Source organism: Callospermophilus lateralis, chromosome 3 (genome assembly GCF_048772815.1).
Source record: "Callospermophilus lateralis isolate mCalLat2 chromosome 3, mCalLat2.hap1, whole genome shotgun sequence".
NCBI lineage: Eukaryota > Metazoa > Chordata > Mammalia > Rodentia > Sciuridae > Callospermophilus > Callospermophilus lateralis.
In genome coordinates, this window is record NC_135307.1 from 61,878,348 (window position 1) to 61,898,240 (window position 19,893).

Sequence of the window (19,893 nt, forward strand, 5' to 3'; positions counted from 1 at the left end):
AAGTCACTGCCATATGTTTTAGAATGTTTGTAAATGGGCCATCACCAATTACCTTGTGATAGACATTTAGGTTGTTCCCAGTATTTCTCTATTGCAAGCAATGCCAGAGTGAGATCCCTCTGCATAAATCCTTCTGAAGCACTCAGATACTTCTGCAGGATGATTTTCTACAAGTAGAATTTGGGGGTTATGGGAAATGGCCAATTAAAGATTTTTTTCAGTGCCCCTGGCTTTAAGTTTATTCAACACAAAATAATCTCCTCCAACTTTACTGAAGTGGATGACAATATCTACAACCAAATCCACCTCTGAACAGGAACTCAGCTGCTACCCTAGGCCCAGCTTCAGCTTTCTTTCTTTTTGGAGGGGTACCAGTGATTGAATTCAGAGGCACTCATGTACTGAGTCATATCCCAGACCTATCTGGTATTTTATTTAGAGACAGGGTCTCACTAAGTTGCTTAGTACCTCGATTTTTGCTGTGGCTGGATTTGAACTCACGATCCTCCTGTCTCAACCTCCAGAGCCACTGGGATTACAGGTGTGCACTACCACGCCAGCTGAAGCTTCAGGTTTCTTGTCTGCACCAGAGGACACGGCACTCTGTGGGAATCTCTGCTGAATTCCCCTCTTATGGGTTCTTGCAGGTCACTCACCCTCCAGACATTTGGTTAAGCCCTGCCAGGATACAGGTAGGATCTCAGGGGCAGTGGAGATCATCATGGACATACATGATGCCTCTCTGGTAAATTTACCAGTAGAAAGGTCTCCAGCAAACTGTTCCTTAAGTAGCCTTGAGACCGGATAGACTGTGTGGTCTTCATGAATGAAGGCTAGGCACATTCCTGTCTGATAGCTCCAGGTGCATCAGAACATGGACATCCTTTTTGGCTACCATCACCTGCTCCTTAAAAGGGGGTTCAGAAATGGTGGCTCAGTTCTTCTTGGGCATCAACATCATGGTGGCTGCAAGATATGGGGAAGTTTTTCCATTTGGCCAAAGCTGAATCTCAAGCCACTATAGTAAATTCACTTGGCTACTACTACCCCATGAAATTGTTTGGTGATATATTGCTTGAAAGAAGCAATTGAGGCTTAAATGGAACAAATATGTAATCAGAGGGACTTTTCCATTCAAATTCTCAGATCTCAAAAAGCAAGGTAACTGCCTGGCATAGGGGGCATACACTTGTAATCTTAGTGACTTGGGAGGATAAGGCAGAAGGATAACATGTTCAAATCCAGCCTTAGCAACTTAGCAAGGCACTGAACAACTTAGCGAGAACCTGTCTCAAGATAAAAATAAAAAAAGAATTGGGGGACTGGGGTTGTGGCTTAGTGATAGAGCACTTGCCTGGCATGTGTGAGGCCCTGGGTTTAATCTTCAATACAATATAAAAATAAATAAATAATGTGCCCAACTACAACTAAAAAATAAATATTAAAAGAGAGAAAAAAAGAGAGAGAGAGAATGAGAACCGGGGATGTGTCTCAGTGGTTAAGTGCCCCCTGGGTTCCATCCCTGGTATAAAAAAAAAAAAAAAAAAAACTAGTTAACTAGGGAGATAAGATGAGGTGGAAGTGGGGCATGGAGCCAGTGTATGAATACCAGGTCTACCACCCAGTTGTATGAATTGGGGCAATTAAATAATGTCTCTGTGCAGGGTATGGTGATGCATACCTGTAATTGCAGCAGCTCAGGAGGCTGAGGCAGGAGGATTGTGGGTTCAAATCCACCCTCAGCAACTTAGCAAGGCACTCAACAACACAATGAGAACCTATCTCTAAATAAAATACAAAATAGGGCTGGGGGAGCTAAGGTTGTGGCTCAGTGGTAGAGCGCTTGCCTAGTCCTTGTAAGGCCCTGGATTTGATCCTCAGCACTACATAAAGATAAATAAATAAAGTAAAGATATTGTATCTATCTATAACTGCAAAAAAGAAAAAAAAAAGAAAAAATTTTTTAAAAAAGGCTGGGGTTGTAGCCCAGTGGTTAAGTGCCCCTGAGTTCAATCCCTCATACCAAAAATTAAAAATTAAAACAATTTTAAAAATGTAATATCTGAGCCTTTTCCTTCCTCCTCATCTATAAAATAAGACTAGTCGAAGTAACTGTTTCACAACATTTTTCTGAGGACTAAATAAGCAATGAAGTCACAGAGTCTGTGTATGTATTAATATAACACAAGAGATCCCCTTATCCCCTAAATTTTTATGAAATCAGAGTAGGTACAGAAAAGAATGGATGTCATCAGCTCTTTAGAAGAGATTTTTCCATTCTCTACAAAGGCACATTACTAGGAACAGAATTGGTAGGAGAGGAGTAGAAAGAGGAGTAACCAGGGAAGGACGGTGTTTCCCAAAGGGCAAAGGTCACAGCAAGACATACGAAAATTTTGTGATTCTGAGAAAAGGCGAAGAGGAACTGTTAGTGGATACTAGATAGCTTAGAATCCAGTTTATGGATATATTATGGGATCCCTGCTCTATTTATATGAACAATATGATCAATAGACATATCCCAAGGTTGATGGATCATTCCTTGTCCCCTTGGGCATCAGGCAGGTATGTGAAAATTGTCTTTCTTCGGCCTCAGGGCCCCATGTAGGGTTGCACAGGATGTCTGTGTAAATGCTAAGCCCTGCACTGGGCCGTCAAAGCCTGTACAACTGCATATGGCAGCCCCATGTGGCCCCACCCTCATGAATGTCTGCTTTGTGTGTGTATCCTCTGTCCCCAGGTGGCTTCATATGGACCATATGGTCCCCAAGGGTTTTTATAATGGAGTACAAGGTTTTTATCCTCCCACAGTTCCAGCACTCAACTGATATTCTCCCCAGGCAGCTCTGAGGGGACAGGCAGTTCTCCTCTCCAGGAGAAGAAAGCAGCCTACTTTGGGTTCCCCCCACCTGCCTTCCAGGCACCACACATCCCTCTGCCTTCCTTCCCCTTGAGACCAGTTCAACTCTAGCACCAGGAAATCATTAATATGAGCGTCTCTAAGAGGGAAAGGGGCTTCAAGAGCATGACACCCTTGGCCTCAGTATACATTCTGAGCATTGCACAACTTCAAGCAGCCTCCTCGTGGACGTGATGCAGTAGATGTGAAACCTGTCCCACCCCTTCAGCAAGGATGGAAGGAAGATGTGAGGCTCAGGACATCCGTGCCTGCCTCTCTCTGCCGCTGTGTGCTGAGACACACAGACCCAGTGCAAAAGCAGAGCCTCAGGAAATCAGAAAGAAAAGGCTGTGTACTCTTGCTTTTTTCTCAGTAAGTTTCCCAAGCAATGGGGCTCCTCAGGCACAGACTAGTCTCTGAAGCCAGGGAGCTTTCCCTTTGGGGAAAGAGCTTCCGAGAGCCAGCGCCATCCAAAGCAAGTTCTTTCCTCCAGAAGTAAGCATTGCATTGCAGGGGATGCCAACGTGCCCCTTGGGACCCACAAGTCCAGGTTTGGGGATAAGACACAGGCAAGAAGGACACGATATTCTTGTCTGCCAAGAGGAGGGTCACGGTTTACATCCTGTCCTAGAGGCCAGTAATACCACCTGCCCCTACCCTGTCCTACAGCCCCTCAGGCTATACCATCTCCATCCAGGAACCAAAGGCAACACAACAAATGGCAACCTGCTGGGTATGGGGAGGGTACCTTCCCCAACCGATTAAGCTGGAACCAGGAGCCACAGGGAAGGCAAAGGGCTAGGCTTGGGTGGGCGCTGGTCCGGGACTGGTCTCTAGGGACAGAATAGTAGCAAGCCATGCTCAGTGGAGGGCAAAGGAGAGGAAAAAAGCCCTCGATCCAGCAGCGGCCAAGTGGTAAGGGAGGTGTGTGAGTGGCACCCAGAAAGCTGCAGAGATCAGAGCCCTCGGGACAGTAGGGAAAGCCAGGCAGAATAGGTTGGGCTCTCTTCCCTTTAAGGCCACTACCAGGAAACAGATCCACTAGTTGCATCATCTTTCTATTTGCCCAGAGATATATTTTGTTCAGAAACTCTGTCCTGAGAGGGGATTAAAGAAGGCAAGCAAGGACTGAACAAGGAAGGGAAGCATCAGTGGAACAAGGGTAGTCTTCCGCTGCCTCCCAGAAGGATGGAGGTGCACAACGTGTCTGTTCCCTTCAACTTCTCCCTGCCACCCAACTTCGGCAAGCGCCCCACGGACCTGGCACTGAGCATCATCCTGGTGTTCATGCTGCTCATCATCATGCTCTCTCTGGGCTGCACCATGGAGTTCAGCAAGATCAAGGCTCACTTGCTGAAACCTAAGGGGCTGGCCATCGCCATGGTGGCCCAGTATGGCATCATGCCCCTCACTGCTTTTGTGCTGGGGAAGGTCTTCCATTTGAACAGCATTGAGGCACTGGCAATCCTGATTTGTGGCTGCTCACCTGGAGGGAACCTGTCCAACATCTTCAGTCTGGCTGTGAAGGGGGACATGAACCTCAGGTAGGACTAGGGCTAAAGTGGGAGCATCATGGAACGGGGCCACTGTAGGAATGTCACAATCAAGGGGAAGAGCTGGGTAAAGCCAGGAAAGGGAAGGAGTGGGGGCTGTGGATGTTGGGGGGAGGGTCATGGCATTTATTGCCATGAGCTTATGCTGGGTTTGGGGAAGGGACTGGGGACCACCTTGGTTTAAGCACCAGGCCAAAGGAGCCAGCTGGTCCAGGATTATTCTGAGACCTCTGCACTCCCAGAGGTATCTCAAGTGAGACACAAGGATTGTCTTAAAGGAGCACTGATTTCTACCAAAGAGCCTCTGTAGAACTGTACCAACCTAACTGTGTGTGTGTGTGGGGGGGGGGGTGTTGTTGACTCTGAAACAGAAGATCTGAAAGGAGGTATGATGGGTTCCAAATATTGCCAGAGATTTCAAGGTGACTTGGAACCAAATAAGCACCTCAAATTCCTGTAGAGCAGACAAGAATTCAAAAGGTGTTTCCAAGTGTCTGAGCATCTGAGATATCTTCTTTTAAAGATCCATCAACCCAGAAGCCGAACATGGGGAGACACACCTGTAATGTCAGAACTCCAGAGGCTGAGTCAGGAGGTTCTCAAGTTCAAGGCCAACTTCAGATCCTGTCTCAAAATAAAAACAAATAGAAGGGCTGGGGATGTAGCTCATGGGGAGAGCACCTCTGGGTTCAATCCCCAGTACCAACACAAGAAAGAAAGAAAGAAAAGAGGGAGGGAGGGAGGGAAGGAAGAGGGAAGGAAGAGGGGAGGGAGGGAGGGAGGGAGGAAGGAAGGAAGGAAGGAAGGAAGGAAGGAAGGAAGGAAGGAAGGAAGGAAAGAATGGAATCCTTCATCTCCCTATCAAATGCATCGACACTTCCAGGCAAAGGCACAACCAGGTATGGTAGAATGTGACTTCCCCAAGCCTGCCCAGGTTATGGCAGGCCCCACCTCAGCCTCACTGGTAGGGGAAGACAAGCAGCATTTGTGGCCCAAAGCAGACTGAACAGAAGTCAGCAGGAGCCCTCTCTTAGAAGGCACAAGGGGGCTGGGAGTACCTGTCCTTCCAAACAGGTGAGACTCTAGCCTTATGCACCTTCCAGAGGAGGCCATCTCAGACCACAAAACTGTGCTGGGTCAACAAAGCTCATCAGCAGAAGGTCTCTCTCTTTTATCTGAGTCTCAAGCCAATTTCCTCTGATTCAGTCTTCAGTGGAGACGTTATCCAATGCCAGACAAAGTCCACCTGCTTGTGTCTGTGAGCACCCTCCCCTCAGCTGAATTTTACTAAGAAAACCAACCAAGTTGGACTGGGGTATAGCTCAGTGGTAGAGTTCTTGCCGAGTGTATGCAAAGCCCTGGGTTCAGTCCTCACTACCAAAAAAAAAAAAAAAAAAACTAACCAAGTTAAAAAAATTCCCTCCAGATAGTGCAAAGTGACACTGCGACAGTTGGATTTTTGAATTTTTGTTGTTGTTGCTTGCTGGAAATCAAACCCAGGGCTGTTCACGTGGTAGGCAAGTACCCTACCAACTGAACTATGTCCCCTCAGTCTATGGGACAGATTTTTAAATTATTATTTATTTAATTTTAGCAGTTCTGGGGCTTTGGGTATGCTAGGCAAGTGCTCTACCACTGATCTACACCCCCAGCCCTCTTTGGGACAGATTTTTAAATGAAAAAGCCTAGAGCAAGAGTTGGGGTTTACCAAGACCTGCACTCTGAGAAGGCCCGGGCTCTCTACCACAAGATTCAACCTTCCCTGAGATAGTGGAGAGAGAGAGACACTAGGAATTCAGCTTGTACAGGATCCCTTGGGAATATATTTTGATGTTCAACAACCTCACTATGAGAAAATTTCTTCCCTCCGCCTAATGCAAACCTTCCTGCAGCAAAACAAGCTGATGGGTCTTTGATCTGGCCTATGAACAAAACTTGCTGCAGCATCTGTGTTCCAAGAAACCCAGACTATTATACCTTAAGTACTTTAGAAAGAATGCAAAAATCAGATGTCAGGGAAAGCTGCTCAGAAGGATTGATGTGTCTGTGGGAGAAGCAAAGCAGAGGTGACAGTGTGAAGGACAATGGACAAGTTTTTAAAAATGTAAGTGACCAGATGTCCCAGCCTCATCTACCATGCTAATGAGGCCTTCCACCAATACCTGCACTTCTGTGGTTTGAGACCTCTACCACGGACAAGCCTCTAGTGACTCAAGAACATGACCCCATCTGCTTTCCTGCTCAGCCTCCTTGCCCAGGCACCTGAGACTGTCACTTCTCCCTAGACCCCAGGAGAGATAATACTCCTCTGGGACTGCCACCTTCTGTCATAAAGTCCCTTGTCCATAAACAGACCTCACATGCTTATTAAACCATGCCTTAGACCCCACTGGTGGAGCATGAATATTGCCATCTGCCATTACTTGCTGCCAGACTTCAAATTTCAATTTGAGTTCATCCGGGACGTATTGTTACATGTATTATAATGACAGTGATATTAAGAATAAAATAAAAATCTGCACTAGACACTGGATAAGTACATGATATGCTCAATGCCTGGGTGGGGCTGCTCTAATAGCCACATATAAAGATGAGGAAACTTGAGTCTTAGATCTGGCCTATGGACAAAACATTTATTGAAAGTCTGGGTGGCTCCAGGGCCTGTGCTTTGACTCAAATATCTTCAGGGCCAGCATGTTCATAAACAAGATGGTTCGTGGCCTGCCAGCCTCAAAGGCACAGGCCCCCACAGATGTAAGCCTGTGGGAGCTGAACCTACTGCTGTCACAGCTTCCTGCTTTTCAAGAGAAGGTAAATCTCCATTTTTATGTGGAATCTTCAAATTTTTGAACATCAGCAACTTATTCAAATTTGTCTGAAACTAAACAATATATGTCTAAGGACCAAATGTAGCTCCAAAGCCCAATTTGAGAGCACTCACTCAGCCCAACATTACTGTGTCCTACTTAGAGTCAGTTTACACATGAGGAATCCGAAGTCTGGGAAACTGCCATAGGTTTCCCCCAAATTGTGGAAAGTTGCATATAGAACCAGTCCAGGTTTCTCTCCTGGTTATTCTGCCTCCAGCTGGGGTGAGGCTAAAGCCTGCTATCACAAGAGACTTAGGCCATCAGGTGAATTCCTCCATACAGCTTCTTCCTGGAGGTCACAGAGGCAAGAGAAAATGCCCTCCAAGTTGAAGTGACATTGGTTTGTGCAGAACAGAGAAGAGAATGTCAGCAGGAACAGGTCTCTTTTGACTGTCCTTGCTGTCTCTCAAGCTCAATTGCTTCCCTCATCCCACAAGGCCCACAGTGGAAACTAGAGCAAATGGCGGTGGGGCAGCAGGCTTAGGCACAAGCCAAGGATTCCCACATAATGTAGAAGACTAACTAGGACAAGATGGAAGCCAGTGGGGTTCCTGAAAGTTTCCCTCTTCACCATAGGACTGGTGGGTCCCCTCACATCTCCCTCAGCTTCTGCCTCTGAGCTCTCCATAGACAGGTGCTCAAAACCAGATTCTCAAACATGGTGTACAGATATCCAAAGCAGGGACTATGCAGTGCTCTGAGAGCGGAAGCAGAAAGGAAAAAGATAAACCAAATGTACCTTTTCTCCAAGAGGCAGCCAGGCCACAGTGTTATCACTGTGGAAACTAGAATCTGGAAATTATCTCCCAACCGTGTCCCTCAAGATAAACTGAGGATCACAACAGTTACAGAAATCAGCAGGTTAGGAGATGGATGTCTCTGACTAGCCCCCAGTCACTGTGCACATGGATGAAGTACCCCAGGGTCTGGGAACATGATTCCCACATACCATGAAATAAGAGAAGAAGGTGCCATGAGATAAGGTACAGCATGTCCCAGAGCAAACTTCAAAATCTGACACACCAAGCCAAAGTAAGCATGACTTCTCTACTCTAGGACAACAAAGCAAACACACAAGTTGCAAGTTGTTTTTTTACAAAAATCAAAAGCCAGCACTGAAGTCCCCACATGTCCCTCCCCCATCTCATTCCCTTGTTCTCCAAAGGAAACACCAGCTGGGATTTGGTGTTCTGCATTTCCTGGGATCTTTATCACATGTTAGATATCCATAAATAAAACATACTGCTGTATTTGCATGTTTTAAATTTTATATTAACTGTCATCATTTGACAACTTGTTTTGAGAAACAGGCATGTATGTAAAATAACTATTGCACTTAAATTTGCTTGAGTTGATCCATTCTGTAGTCAGACATGTTTGCAGATTTCATCCACTGCTTCTGTGGACAGTCTTGAGGTTGGTCCCTTGCTCCCAGGTGAGAGGATATGTAATAAAAGTTAGACTGCTGCTGGGCTGAGGACTCACAATTCTACAGCAAATGTAATCGCTTCACTTCGAACTTCGTTAGGATCCCTGTTTGTTCCTATCTTTATGTTTGGAATTATCAGACGTTTTAAGTATTGCCAGCTGAGGAGTATGAAATCGATCATAGTGATTTTAAATTTGATTTCATGGGAGACCTGGCAGCTTTCCATGTATTTACTGGCCGTTTGTGTACCTCTTCTGGAAATGTTATGGGCTTTGCTTGTTTATCTAAAGGATTGTTTTAGTGTATTTTTAAACTATCAAAGTCATTTATTAAGGATGAAAGTCTATTCACTGTTTGAGGCTTGATGTCTTAAAAAGATTGCTTACTCTAACTTAGTCAAATTTGCCATTTTTATTTTTTCTTGATCATTTAAATTTCTGAGTTTAAGGAACTGCCTATGCTATCTGCAAAGTGACGAAGTTTCTCTAAATTTCTTTGAAAAGTTTTCAATTTTTGCTTTTCATGTGGAGATCTTCAATCAACCTAGAATTTATTTTTATGTGCGATGTGATCTATCTTTTCACAGGAATAAATTCCCAGCACCACTGAATTTTTTCCCAGTAATTATATAATGCCACCTCTCTCATTACATATAAGTTTGTATTTGGAATCTCTTATTGGTTAATATGGCTAGCCTTGCCTCACTACCACATTTTCCTAATTACAATCAAATTGTCTTGATATCTCAAATGTTGTCCACCTATTCTTTTTTAAAAAAATTTTTAGATGTAGATGGCACAATACATTTTTACTGTATTTTTATGTGGTGCTGAGGATCAAACCCAGTCCCTCCCAAGTCCTTGCCTAGTATTCTACCACAGACCTACGACCCCAGCACCTCCATACATTATTCTTAAAAATGCTAGCTACTCTGAGCTTTTTACTCCCCCCACCCCTTACTGGAAATTGAATCCAGGGACATTTTATCACTGAGCCATATCCCTAACCCTTTTTAGTTTTTGAGACAGGGCCTCGTGGCCTTGAACTTGTGAGCCTCAGCCTCCTAAGTTACTGGAATTAAGTGTGTACCACTGCACCCAGCTGCCTTTTATGTTTTCACCTGAATTTTATAATCAGCTTTCAAGTTTACTAAAAAATTTCTTGAGTTGGGCATGGTGGCCCAATCTGTAATCCCAGCAACTAGCGAGGCTGAGGCAGTAGGATTGAAAGTTTAAGGCCAAACCCAATAACTTAAATCCTGCCTGCCTCAAATTAAAAAGTAAACCTAGAAAAAGGACTGGGAATATAGCTCAGTGGTAGAGTGGCTGATTTCAATCCTCAGTAGCAACCTCTCAAAAATAAAATTGGGTGAATTTTGATTTGCATTATCTTTACACAGAAATTTAGAATCCATTTTTTTATTGAATCTTTTTTAAAATGTTTTTTTTAGTTGTAGATGAACACACAGTATCTTTATTTATTTTTATGTGGTGCTGAGGATTGAACCCAGTGCCTCACACATAGGAGGCAAGCACTTTACCACTGAGTTACAGCCTCAGCCCCTTGTATTGAATATTCCCCAACAACAAATACTGTGTAGCTTTTCTTTGCCTTAGGTCTTTTTCATATCTATGAAGTTTTATTTCTTCTATAAAGATCTTATATCTCAAAAAAATAAATCTTACATCTCTTTTAGATCTAAGTATTTCGTTTTTGTGAATATAATTAATGGCATTTTTTTTTTTTTTTGTACTTGGAGGAATTTTATTAGTAATAGTATTTGTTCAGTGAGAAGGTCAGGGATAAAAAAGTCCCCCAAAGCAAGTTTTAGTTCCACACTAAACATGTAAGTGATGTCTTCTTTGGTTTCTTTCAGCTTTAACATTTGGTAGATCTAATTTGAAATGAGTTCCAGAACAGGGAAGAAGCTGAGGCAAGAGAAAAGAATAGGTGAACAGTTGAAAAGTGTAGTTGAAAAATGGGGAAACTGAGAGAGTACTATAATGAAGCCCATCTCAGACAAAAAGCAACCAGTAGGATTTTCAGGGACTCGGTTGGGGCGATGCCCACCTCAGTCATCTTCTAGGTAAATACTCCCCCAGTGTCCAAGACCTGTGGCCCATCTACTCCCACATGCCTGCCTCGCCCTAAAGGCTTTCTGAGGTCTTCAGTCTGTCACTTGGATCAACATAAAACTAACCAAGCCCTGACTTTCATAGTCATTAAACAACAAATATTCCCTGAAGCAGGAATTGTTCTAGGGGATACATCTATAAACAACAGACCAAGGCCCAGCCCTTGTGAGCTTACATAATAGAGGAGAGAGAACGGGAAAATAAATAATAAGCATAGTAAACAAGTAAAATAGAGATTATGTCAGAAGTCAAAGAGTGCTATGGGGAAAGAACAAATAGAGTTAGGTAAAAGGGATCAGAAGTGTGGGTGTGGGTGGTGGAAATTTTAAAAAGCTTGGTTAGGGGTCGGGTAGCTTCATTGAGAGTGTCTGGGCAAAAGCCTTGCCAGGAGTTAAGAGAGTTGGCCTTAGGATGTAGGGGGTGAAAATTTTCAGACAAAGGAAAATAAAGGTTTAATGGTCTTAAACAAGAGGTTGAAGGTCTTGTTTGAGAAGCCCAAAGAGGCCAGGGAGCCTAGAGCAGGAGGAGTGAATAGAAAGTGCCATTGGGAAGTAAGTGAGGTGTGGGGTGCACACCAGGTAGGGCCTTGCTGGCCATTGTAAGCCTTTGGCCTTTAGCTGGGACCTCTCCAGCAGAATACCTGGGGCCATGACCTGGCCATGTGAGGCTGCAGCAGAATGTGTGACAGCTAGACTTCTCAGAAATAGACATCTTATAGGGGAAAGGCAGTAATAAAATGAATCTTAGCTCTAGACTATAAAGAAATAGAGGAGAAGATGAATAAGGGCAGCGATGTGAAGAGGACTAAGTGAAAACCATTAGCCTTGATGCTGTTTGTAGATACCAAAGAATAAAGAAAAGGGAGACTTTTCTTCTTAGAAAAAGCAAAAGTTAATATTTTAACAGTACTTGACAATTATTACCATTTTTAGTGGATTATTCAGTGACCACTATTGGTCAGGCTAATGTTGATTATAGCACAAAAACATTCAAGTAGACTGGCTCTTTTGTTGCTCATGTAGGATATCAGTTTTATCTTTAAAAAGTAGCTGGGACATTATAGTGATACTCCTTTTGAGAGGGGTAACCAGCTGAACAACTCCTTCCTAGGATGGGAGTGTGGCCTGTCCTATCTCATGGGGAAAAAGCCAGCACATTTTAGAATTTTGATGAGATTAGCTTGGTGATAGGAGAGTACAGGTAATGTGAACTCCATTTGATTAATGGCATTTTTAAAAAATTACCTATTTGTTATTAGTATCTTGGGTCCCATTTTTTAATATTATGAATGTATTTAGAACCTGTGGATTCTCTTGCTAGTTACAATGGAAATTTTTCTCTATGAATAATCCTGTTATTGACAAAATATTAATAAAAGTTTTGTTTCTTCTTTTCCCATCCCTATTTTTTCTATTTGTTTTTCTGTGCCAGAGAGGGTCTATATATAGTATAATTTAAAAAGTGATAATACAGTTGCTTTTTTCCTTTTTGTGATATTAAGTCCTTATTTCACCATCAAGTTTAATGTTTACTATAGAATTGGGAATTTCCCTTGTTGCTAGTATAATAATTTTTTTAAAAACACTGAATTTTGTTGTTAGCTCTGCATCTATGAAATTCTTTTTAATCTGAGTGATGGGGGCCTCTTCTCTTGCTCCACTAGTATAGACCTTCAAATTATTGTTTCTGATTTGCTTCTATTTCTTATAGCCTTCTAATCATTATATATATATATATATATATATATATATTTATTTATATTTATATTTATATATATTTTGCCTCTACTCCCATGCCACCTATTCCCAAAGACCACTGCCTCACATTCCCCAACAGGTAAAGTGCACTTGTTGATCCATATTTTCTGTTGGACAAAGCTACTCTTATCCAGCTATTCCCTAGCTCTAAGCCTATAGCAACTATACCAGGTTGCTACTCCATGATCCTATATGCTATAGACAGGGTGATGGAAATTGTTAGAGTCTGTAAACAAGTCAGGATGGCCCAGCCAGCCGGGCTGCGACAGGAAATCAGCTATATTTAATGGGTTGTGTATATGGTGGATGCTCAAAGCAAGAATTCCTATTATAGTTAGGATTGGTATGACCCCTTTCTCAGTGAAGCACATAGGACTAATGTAGTTGCATGGATCTGGATTCAAAGTCTACCTGTCACTATTTGAGGTGAAGCAAGTCACAATTTTTTTTCTAGTCATCAGCTTCCCTAAAAGCCAAAAAGAGAGAGTATGCTTACTGCTTAAGGAAATGAACTGTAAAGTACTTAGCATAGTGCTGAGCACATAGCCAACATTCTACAAGCCTGTTAACAGATTTTTTTCATCTCTTCCACCCAGCATCGTGATGACCACCTGCTCCACCTTCTTTGCCCTGGGAATGATGCCTCTCCTCTTGTATATCTACTCCAAAGGGATCTATGATGGCAGCCTGGAGGATAAGGTGCCCTATAAGGGCATTATAATATCATTGGTCATGATTCTCATCCCTTGCACCATAGGAATCATCCTCAAATCTAAATGGCCAAAATATGTACCTTATATTATGAAGGTAAGAATGTGGGAGCAACATGGGAAAGAAACACCACCACACAAAGCTACTTATGGAGTAAAGCAGTTTATTTCAGGTCACAGTTCTATCAGCTCAAGTCCAAGATCAGGTAGCCCCTGTCCTCCAGTGAGGGTGGCTTGTCATGGCATGAGTAATGTTGGAGCAAGTGCTTACATTTTGTGACAAGAAGAATGTGGGTGTGGAAAAGAGAACACACATAAACATGAACCAGGTTTCCAGTCCCCTTCAAGACTATATTCACAATGACCTAAGGATCTCCCATAATGCCTTACTTCCTATATGTCCACAGCACTTCCCATTTGTACCATCCTAGGGACCGAGCTTTTCATGCATGGACTTTTGAGAGAGACTCATGCAAACAAGGAGTTTCCTTATTAAAAAGCAGGGTAACGGGGTAGAACCAGGTGTAGTGGCACACACCTGTTATCCCAGTGGCTTGGGAGGCTGAGGCAAGAAGATTGCAAGTTCAAGGCCAGCCTGAACAACTTAGCAAGATTATCTCAAAAAATTAAAAAGGGTGGGGATGCCGCTCAGTCATTAAGTACCACTGGGTTCAATCCCTGGTACACAAAAAAGGGGTGGGGGGAAAAAAAAAGCTTGGTACTCTTATTTCATGGGATCATAAGGTACCCAAGAATACTTTTGAAGTTAGAAGACAAAAAAAAAAAAAAAAAGTATAAGGCATGACCATTATTTTAATAATATTTACATTATGCTCCTCTTACTTACTAGATGCTAGTTTATGCTGCATATTCTGAAGACAGTCTTCATAATTTGATATTTGTACAAAGTAACACAAGAGAAATAAGATTTAACAAATGGGGGCTGGGGTTGTGGCTCAGATGTAGAGTGCTTGCCTAGCATGCGTGAGGCACTGGGTTTGATCCTCAACACCACATTAAAAATAAAATACATTGTGTTCACCTACAACTGAAAAATGTTAAAAAAAAAAAAGATTCAGGCTAGGGAGGTGGCTCGGCAGTAGAGCGCTCACCTAGCATGTGTGAGACCCTGGGTTCAATCCTCGGCACCACATAAAAATAAATAAGGGTATTGTTTCAAACTACAACTAAAAATTAAAATATTTTAAAAAAATTCAACAACTGCATAAGAACAGGTACTGGAAGAATGTAAGGAGATACGATTTTTCAGAGCTGGAGTGCTCATAGGGCATCTTGGAGGAGAGGGGCTTTAGCCAGACCATAAAGAAGAGTAGGATTTAGCTAAGATTGGGAGAACTCTGAGTTCAGAAGGCACTAAGGCCAACTTGACTGACTTAAGAAGCCAAAGGGAGTCTGGGGAAAGGTGGTGGTGGATGTACTCCCAGCATTTCAGGAATACGATAGATGAAGGGTGAAGTGAGTAAAACCTCAGAGAATTTATAGCAGTACTATGGTCACAGATCACATGTCTCTTGCCCTCAGAGGAATCTTGGAAGTAACAGCTGTGGGCCCTCCACCCACTTTATAGGAGACCTGAAAAGTCCTCAAAACTACAGCCATTCATTGAAAACCTGCCATCCAGAGCTGGGTCAAAAAAAGATTTGTAGCTGCGTTTTAGAGTTATTAGTCAAGTTTCTGTTTTCCAAGTATTCAAACTATTGTTAAGTCTAAAAATAAACAGATCTTTCATATTCCCCCTTTCCACTTCAAATATCAATATTCTAGTAAAAAATGCTTTTTCATTCCTAATCCCCACCCTTATCTCCCACAATGACTTTTTTTCTTGTCCTCTGTCCAGGGAGGGATGATAATCACTCTCTTATTCAGCGTGGCCGTCACAGCCCTCTCCATCATCAACACAGGGAACAGCATCATGTATGCCATGACACCACACCTGCTGACAGTCTCCTCTCTGATGCCTTTTATTGGCTTCCTGCTAGGCTACATTCTCTCTGCTCTCTTCTGTCTCAAAGCACGGTAGGTATTAGAGCCCCTGGGTTCAATCCCTGGTACAAAAAGAAAGGATCTGGGCAAAGAATTTTCCTAGCTGTATGTTCAAAGGCACCAAAGGAACAAAGAGCCCTGGACTGAGAAACAAGTATCAAACAGGAGAATTACTGAATGGGTTAGAGGCCTAAGTTAAACCCAGACACCAAATGCATCTATCATCCAAACAGCAACACCTAATGGCTAAGTGCCCCTCCCTCCAGAGTCTAGATTCTACCTCTTACTGAATTCCCTAGAGAGTAATGGTCTGGGGTAACTGGGAATAAGGACATCCAATTCAACATATTATAGTAACTTTCCCTCATTTTAGCCCTGGGAACAAATGCTTATGAAGGAATATAATCATTACTAGCGCACATACCCCAACATACACACAAAAAAATTATAAATAGAATTTTAAAAATACCCAGGATCTGGGATTGTGGCTCATCAGTAGAGCGCTCACCTAGCACATGCAAGGGCCTGGGTTTGATTCTTAGCACCACATAAACAAAATAAGGTATTGTGTCCAACTACAACTAAAAAGTAAATATTAAAAAATAATTATCCATTTAAAAAGCTGTACTAACAAATCACCATAGAAGTAACACAAACCAAAAGGACATCAATGACCAGTGACATCAATTTTCTCAATGCAGATCACAGTAAATGGCCACATACTAAAATGTCATCACAGTAGCCTCCCTCATTTATAAAAAATGTGCTTTTATTTTATGACTACTTTAGAACACTTGGAATTCAATAAATTTGAATGTGTATTCATTATATGTAAACATCCATTCTCTAATCTGTAAAATGGAAAGCAAAACTGGAAAAATATCTGAGTTAGGGTATTTGTTTTAAAGATGCTAAGCCACAAACTGGGAACCAGGCAAAACTCGGGGCATTTCAGACAAACTCTTCCATGACCTGTTGAAAATGTATTGCCTATAGACTTGACCTAACAAGCCAGTGAATGATACCAACTAAAACTTCCTCTCATCCCTCACCAGCAAGACGATTTCTCCAAACTTAAAATTGGCAATCCTGCAAAAGCAGACTTCAATGTGTACTTAAAAAGTTAAATGAATCTTCTAAGCACCATCCTCCACAGGTTGGGTCAGACACATCAATTTGATTTTTCTTAAATCAATATGCACCCTACATATCTGATTTCCATCAGATTGCAAAGGGTCCCAGTTATCTGGGAGTGGGGGAGAACCATCGAAGTCATGCCCTCATGTCCCTTATATGTGTATACAGTTGTTTTGTCTTCTTCCCTTCATAGGTGCAGACGCACCATCAGCATGGAGACAGGATTCCAAAACGTTCAACTCTGTTCCACCATCCTCAACGTGACCTTTCCCCCTGAAGTCATTGGGCCACTCTTCTTCTTTCCTCTCCTCTACATGATTTTCCAGCTTGGTGAAGGGCTTCTCTTCATTATTGTCTTCCGGTGCTACAAAAAATTCAACCCTCCCAAGGGTGAGTATCAACCCCCATCAAGCTCTGCTCCCATATAAGAACAGAGACTTCAACACATTTCTAGCAGCAACTTTTAGGAGCCAACGTAGCTTCCATTAACTGCATGTTCTGCCTGCCTTCTAGCTGGAAAAACCAAACTGGATGTGCAACATGTGCTGCTTTATCTAAGCAGGGAGACCATTTCTCAGTATGAGAAAATAGGACAGAACTGCTTTGGACAGAGATAGTTGTAAGATATAATTTGGTGAAAGGTCTATTTCAAGAATTCAATAAGTTTCAGTATTTTTTTGGATTGAGTTTTCAAGGTCCTGGGACCAGACCAGAACCCTCTGTACCACTGGTACCCCCATGTGGGAAAAACACATTAAAGCAATGCAGCCCTTATATCCAGAACCCATCAACTTTGGTTACACAGTAAGTGCAAGCCTGTTAAACAGTAACCATCACAATAAATACGATTTATACTTTAATCTGATCACTACTGGCTAACATGGCACCTGTTCAGAGCACTACCTCCAAAAAAATAAAATCCCAGAATCTCTTCCTGGAGTACATTTTAATCCTAAATGCCACCCCACTCCCATGCTAGGGACTACCCAGGTTCTAATACATGTTAAACAACTTCTAAAACTGAGCTAGAATCCTGGCCTACAATATCTTTAAAGCAGAAAACTCAACCTTGCTTTATAACACATTTATTTTACCCTAAACATCGCTATATTTTTTTCCGATAACTTACCCAATTCTTTCTCCTGCCTCATTTCTCTCATCAAAAATTTTTCTTGCCCTGGGGTTTGGTACCTGAGAGTACTCAACTTTCCCTGGTAAAATTCATATTATATACTAGCAAATGCAGATTCTCTCCCTTTGCAATTAGCTTAAGATATAACCTTTGTTTTCAAACAGCCAGAAAGGGGTGGGGGGACTGACCATTTATCAGCATTGGTTCAAAACTACTATGGAGTTATAGAAAAAGAATCTTAAGTTTGACAACTCAAGATTTTTTTGGCCAGTAAGATAACCACCTTGCCAAAAAATGTATGGGAGAGCCAGGCGTGGTGGTACACACCTGTAATCTCAGCAGCTTCAGGCTGAGGCAAGAGGATTGAGTTCAAAGCCAGAGAGGCACGACCACGACACATGAGACCCTGTCAAATACAACATAGGTCTGGGTATGTGGCTCAGCAGTCAAGTGCCCCAGAATTCAATTCCAAGTACAAAAAAAACCAAACAACAACAACAAAAAAAAACTATATGAACGAACTTAAAGTTTAAGGACTAGAATGCTTTTAAAGGGGCAATAGTCTATATATTCAAGTTATGAAAAAAGAAACTTCCTCACAGTATACCTTGGAAGATGAATGGTCTCAAGCAGCTCTTCTCATAGTAAATAATCTGTCACAAAGTCTTGTTATTGAATCCTATACCCTTAATAGTAATGAGACAAAAGACCTGGTCAGATTTCCCTAAAGCTCTTCTTCCCTGCCCTGTTACCTCCAGAATGCAAACCATTCTTGCTGACATAAACCCACCTCCCCATTTTATGTTCAAAGTTGCTAGAGGTGAAGAAATGAAATCTTTTTTTTTTCTTGCTTTTTTTTTTTTTTTAGAGAGAGAGAGAGGTAGAGAGAGGTAGAGAATTTTAATATTTTTTAGTTATCGGCGGGCACAACACCTTTGTTTTGTATGTGGTGCAGAGGATCGAACCCGGGCGGCACGCATTCCAGGCGAGCGTGCTACCGCTTGAGCCACATCCCCAACCCGAAATGAAATCTTGATATTCCATTACTAGTAAGTACCTACCACCATTAGGAAGACTGAGGAAAAAGCTAATCTTTCCTCAGAGTTTGAATCATGAGAGGTCAAATTAAAAATAAGAGATTATAAACATATAAACTCCAGCAGTACTAAGTATTATTTTCCAAAATGAATGTTTATTTTTATTATTGTACTCCCAACCATCCCTTAAACCCTTTTTGATTTTTACAGAGAAAACAAAAATGATCTATACAGCTGCCACAAAAGAAGCAATTTCGAGAGCTCAGGAAAATGGTGTCCACAAAGGGGAAGAGTGCTCCCCTTGCACAGCCTAGCCCTTCCCATGGCAGCCTGGATTCTGGGCAGATGGCAACTGAGAAAGCCAGTGTGCTCAACTACAGAGCAGCAAAAACAAAACAAACACCAGGCTTGTCTTTCTCTACCACTTCCAAACCACCTCATTTCTTGCAAAGAGAAGATTCACTTCAGCAGAATCAAGGCTTGGTCTGCAGGACAAAGGAAGACTCGCCTATCCCCTGCTTGTACTGGTTAAAAAAATAAGACTTTTACCCATTAATCAAATACTCGAATCTCCAAGTTTTTTTGACACAAAAAGAAATAAATGCTCAAGAACACTGCAGAATTAGTACACTACAAAAGTTCTAACATAAAAGATCATATTTCCTTTCTCTTTGATATCATTTGGATTATATTTCGTGAGAATAGTCGTGACACCAAGCATGGAAAAGTGGACATAAAATGCAAAACAGAGCAAACTGAAGTCAAAAAACAGAGAACTTCATTAACAATCTATTCCATCAGCAGAATAAAGTAACCCCCCCCCCACATTGGAGGTACACTGTGAACTACTGTCAGAATGGTTTCCCAATTGGAAGAAAAATTTGAAATACTCAAATTTTCTTCTAAAGAAACTTAAGCTTTTGAGGTATTAAGTGAAAACAAGCATTAAGATTAATTAACCAAAAGGCTGGAGCTCAGTGGTAGAGTGCTCACCTATATCTAGCTGATTACATCTCCTAGGACACACAGCTACCCAGAACAAAGAAATGAAACAAGATGTTTAGCTTTTAAGATTAAGGTTGGACTTAAAATGTATAATCCTCAAATTACTCTTAAATTAGATCAGAAATATAAGCACAAAAAACTAAGGTAATATCATGCCTCACATAAAGGCCGATTCTGAAACTGTTTTTAGCACTACATTCACTCTATGACTTCTCAAGTCATAAA

General features: G+C 42.0%; 1 protein-coding gene across 1 annotated transcript; it reads left to right on the top strand.

Annotated features, from left to right (window-relative positions):
- The first annotated feature begins 4,087 nt into the window (after positions 1–4,087).
- Slc10a1 (solute carrier family 10 member 1) lies at positions 4,088–18,977 on the top strand. Its single transcript, XM_076850308.1, has 5 exons — positions 4,088–4,443; positions 13,240–13,450; positions 15,212–15,390; positions 16,688–16,884; positions 18,874–18,977. Exons 1-5 carry the CDS (start codon positions 4,088–4,090, stop codon positions 18,975–18,977), a joined length of 1,047 nt encoding a protein of 348 aa, XP_076706423.1.
- The last annotated feature ends 916 nt before the right edge of the window (positions 18,978–19,893 follow it).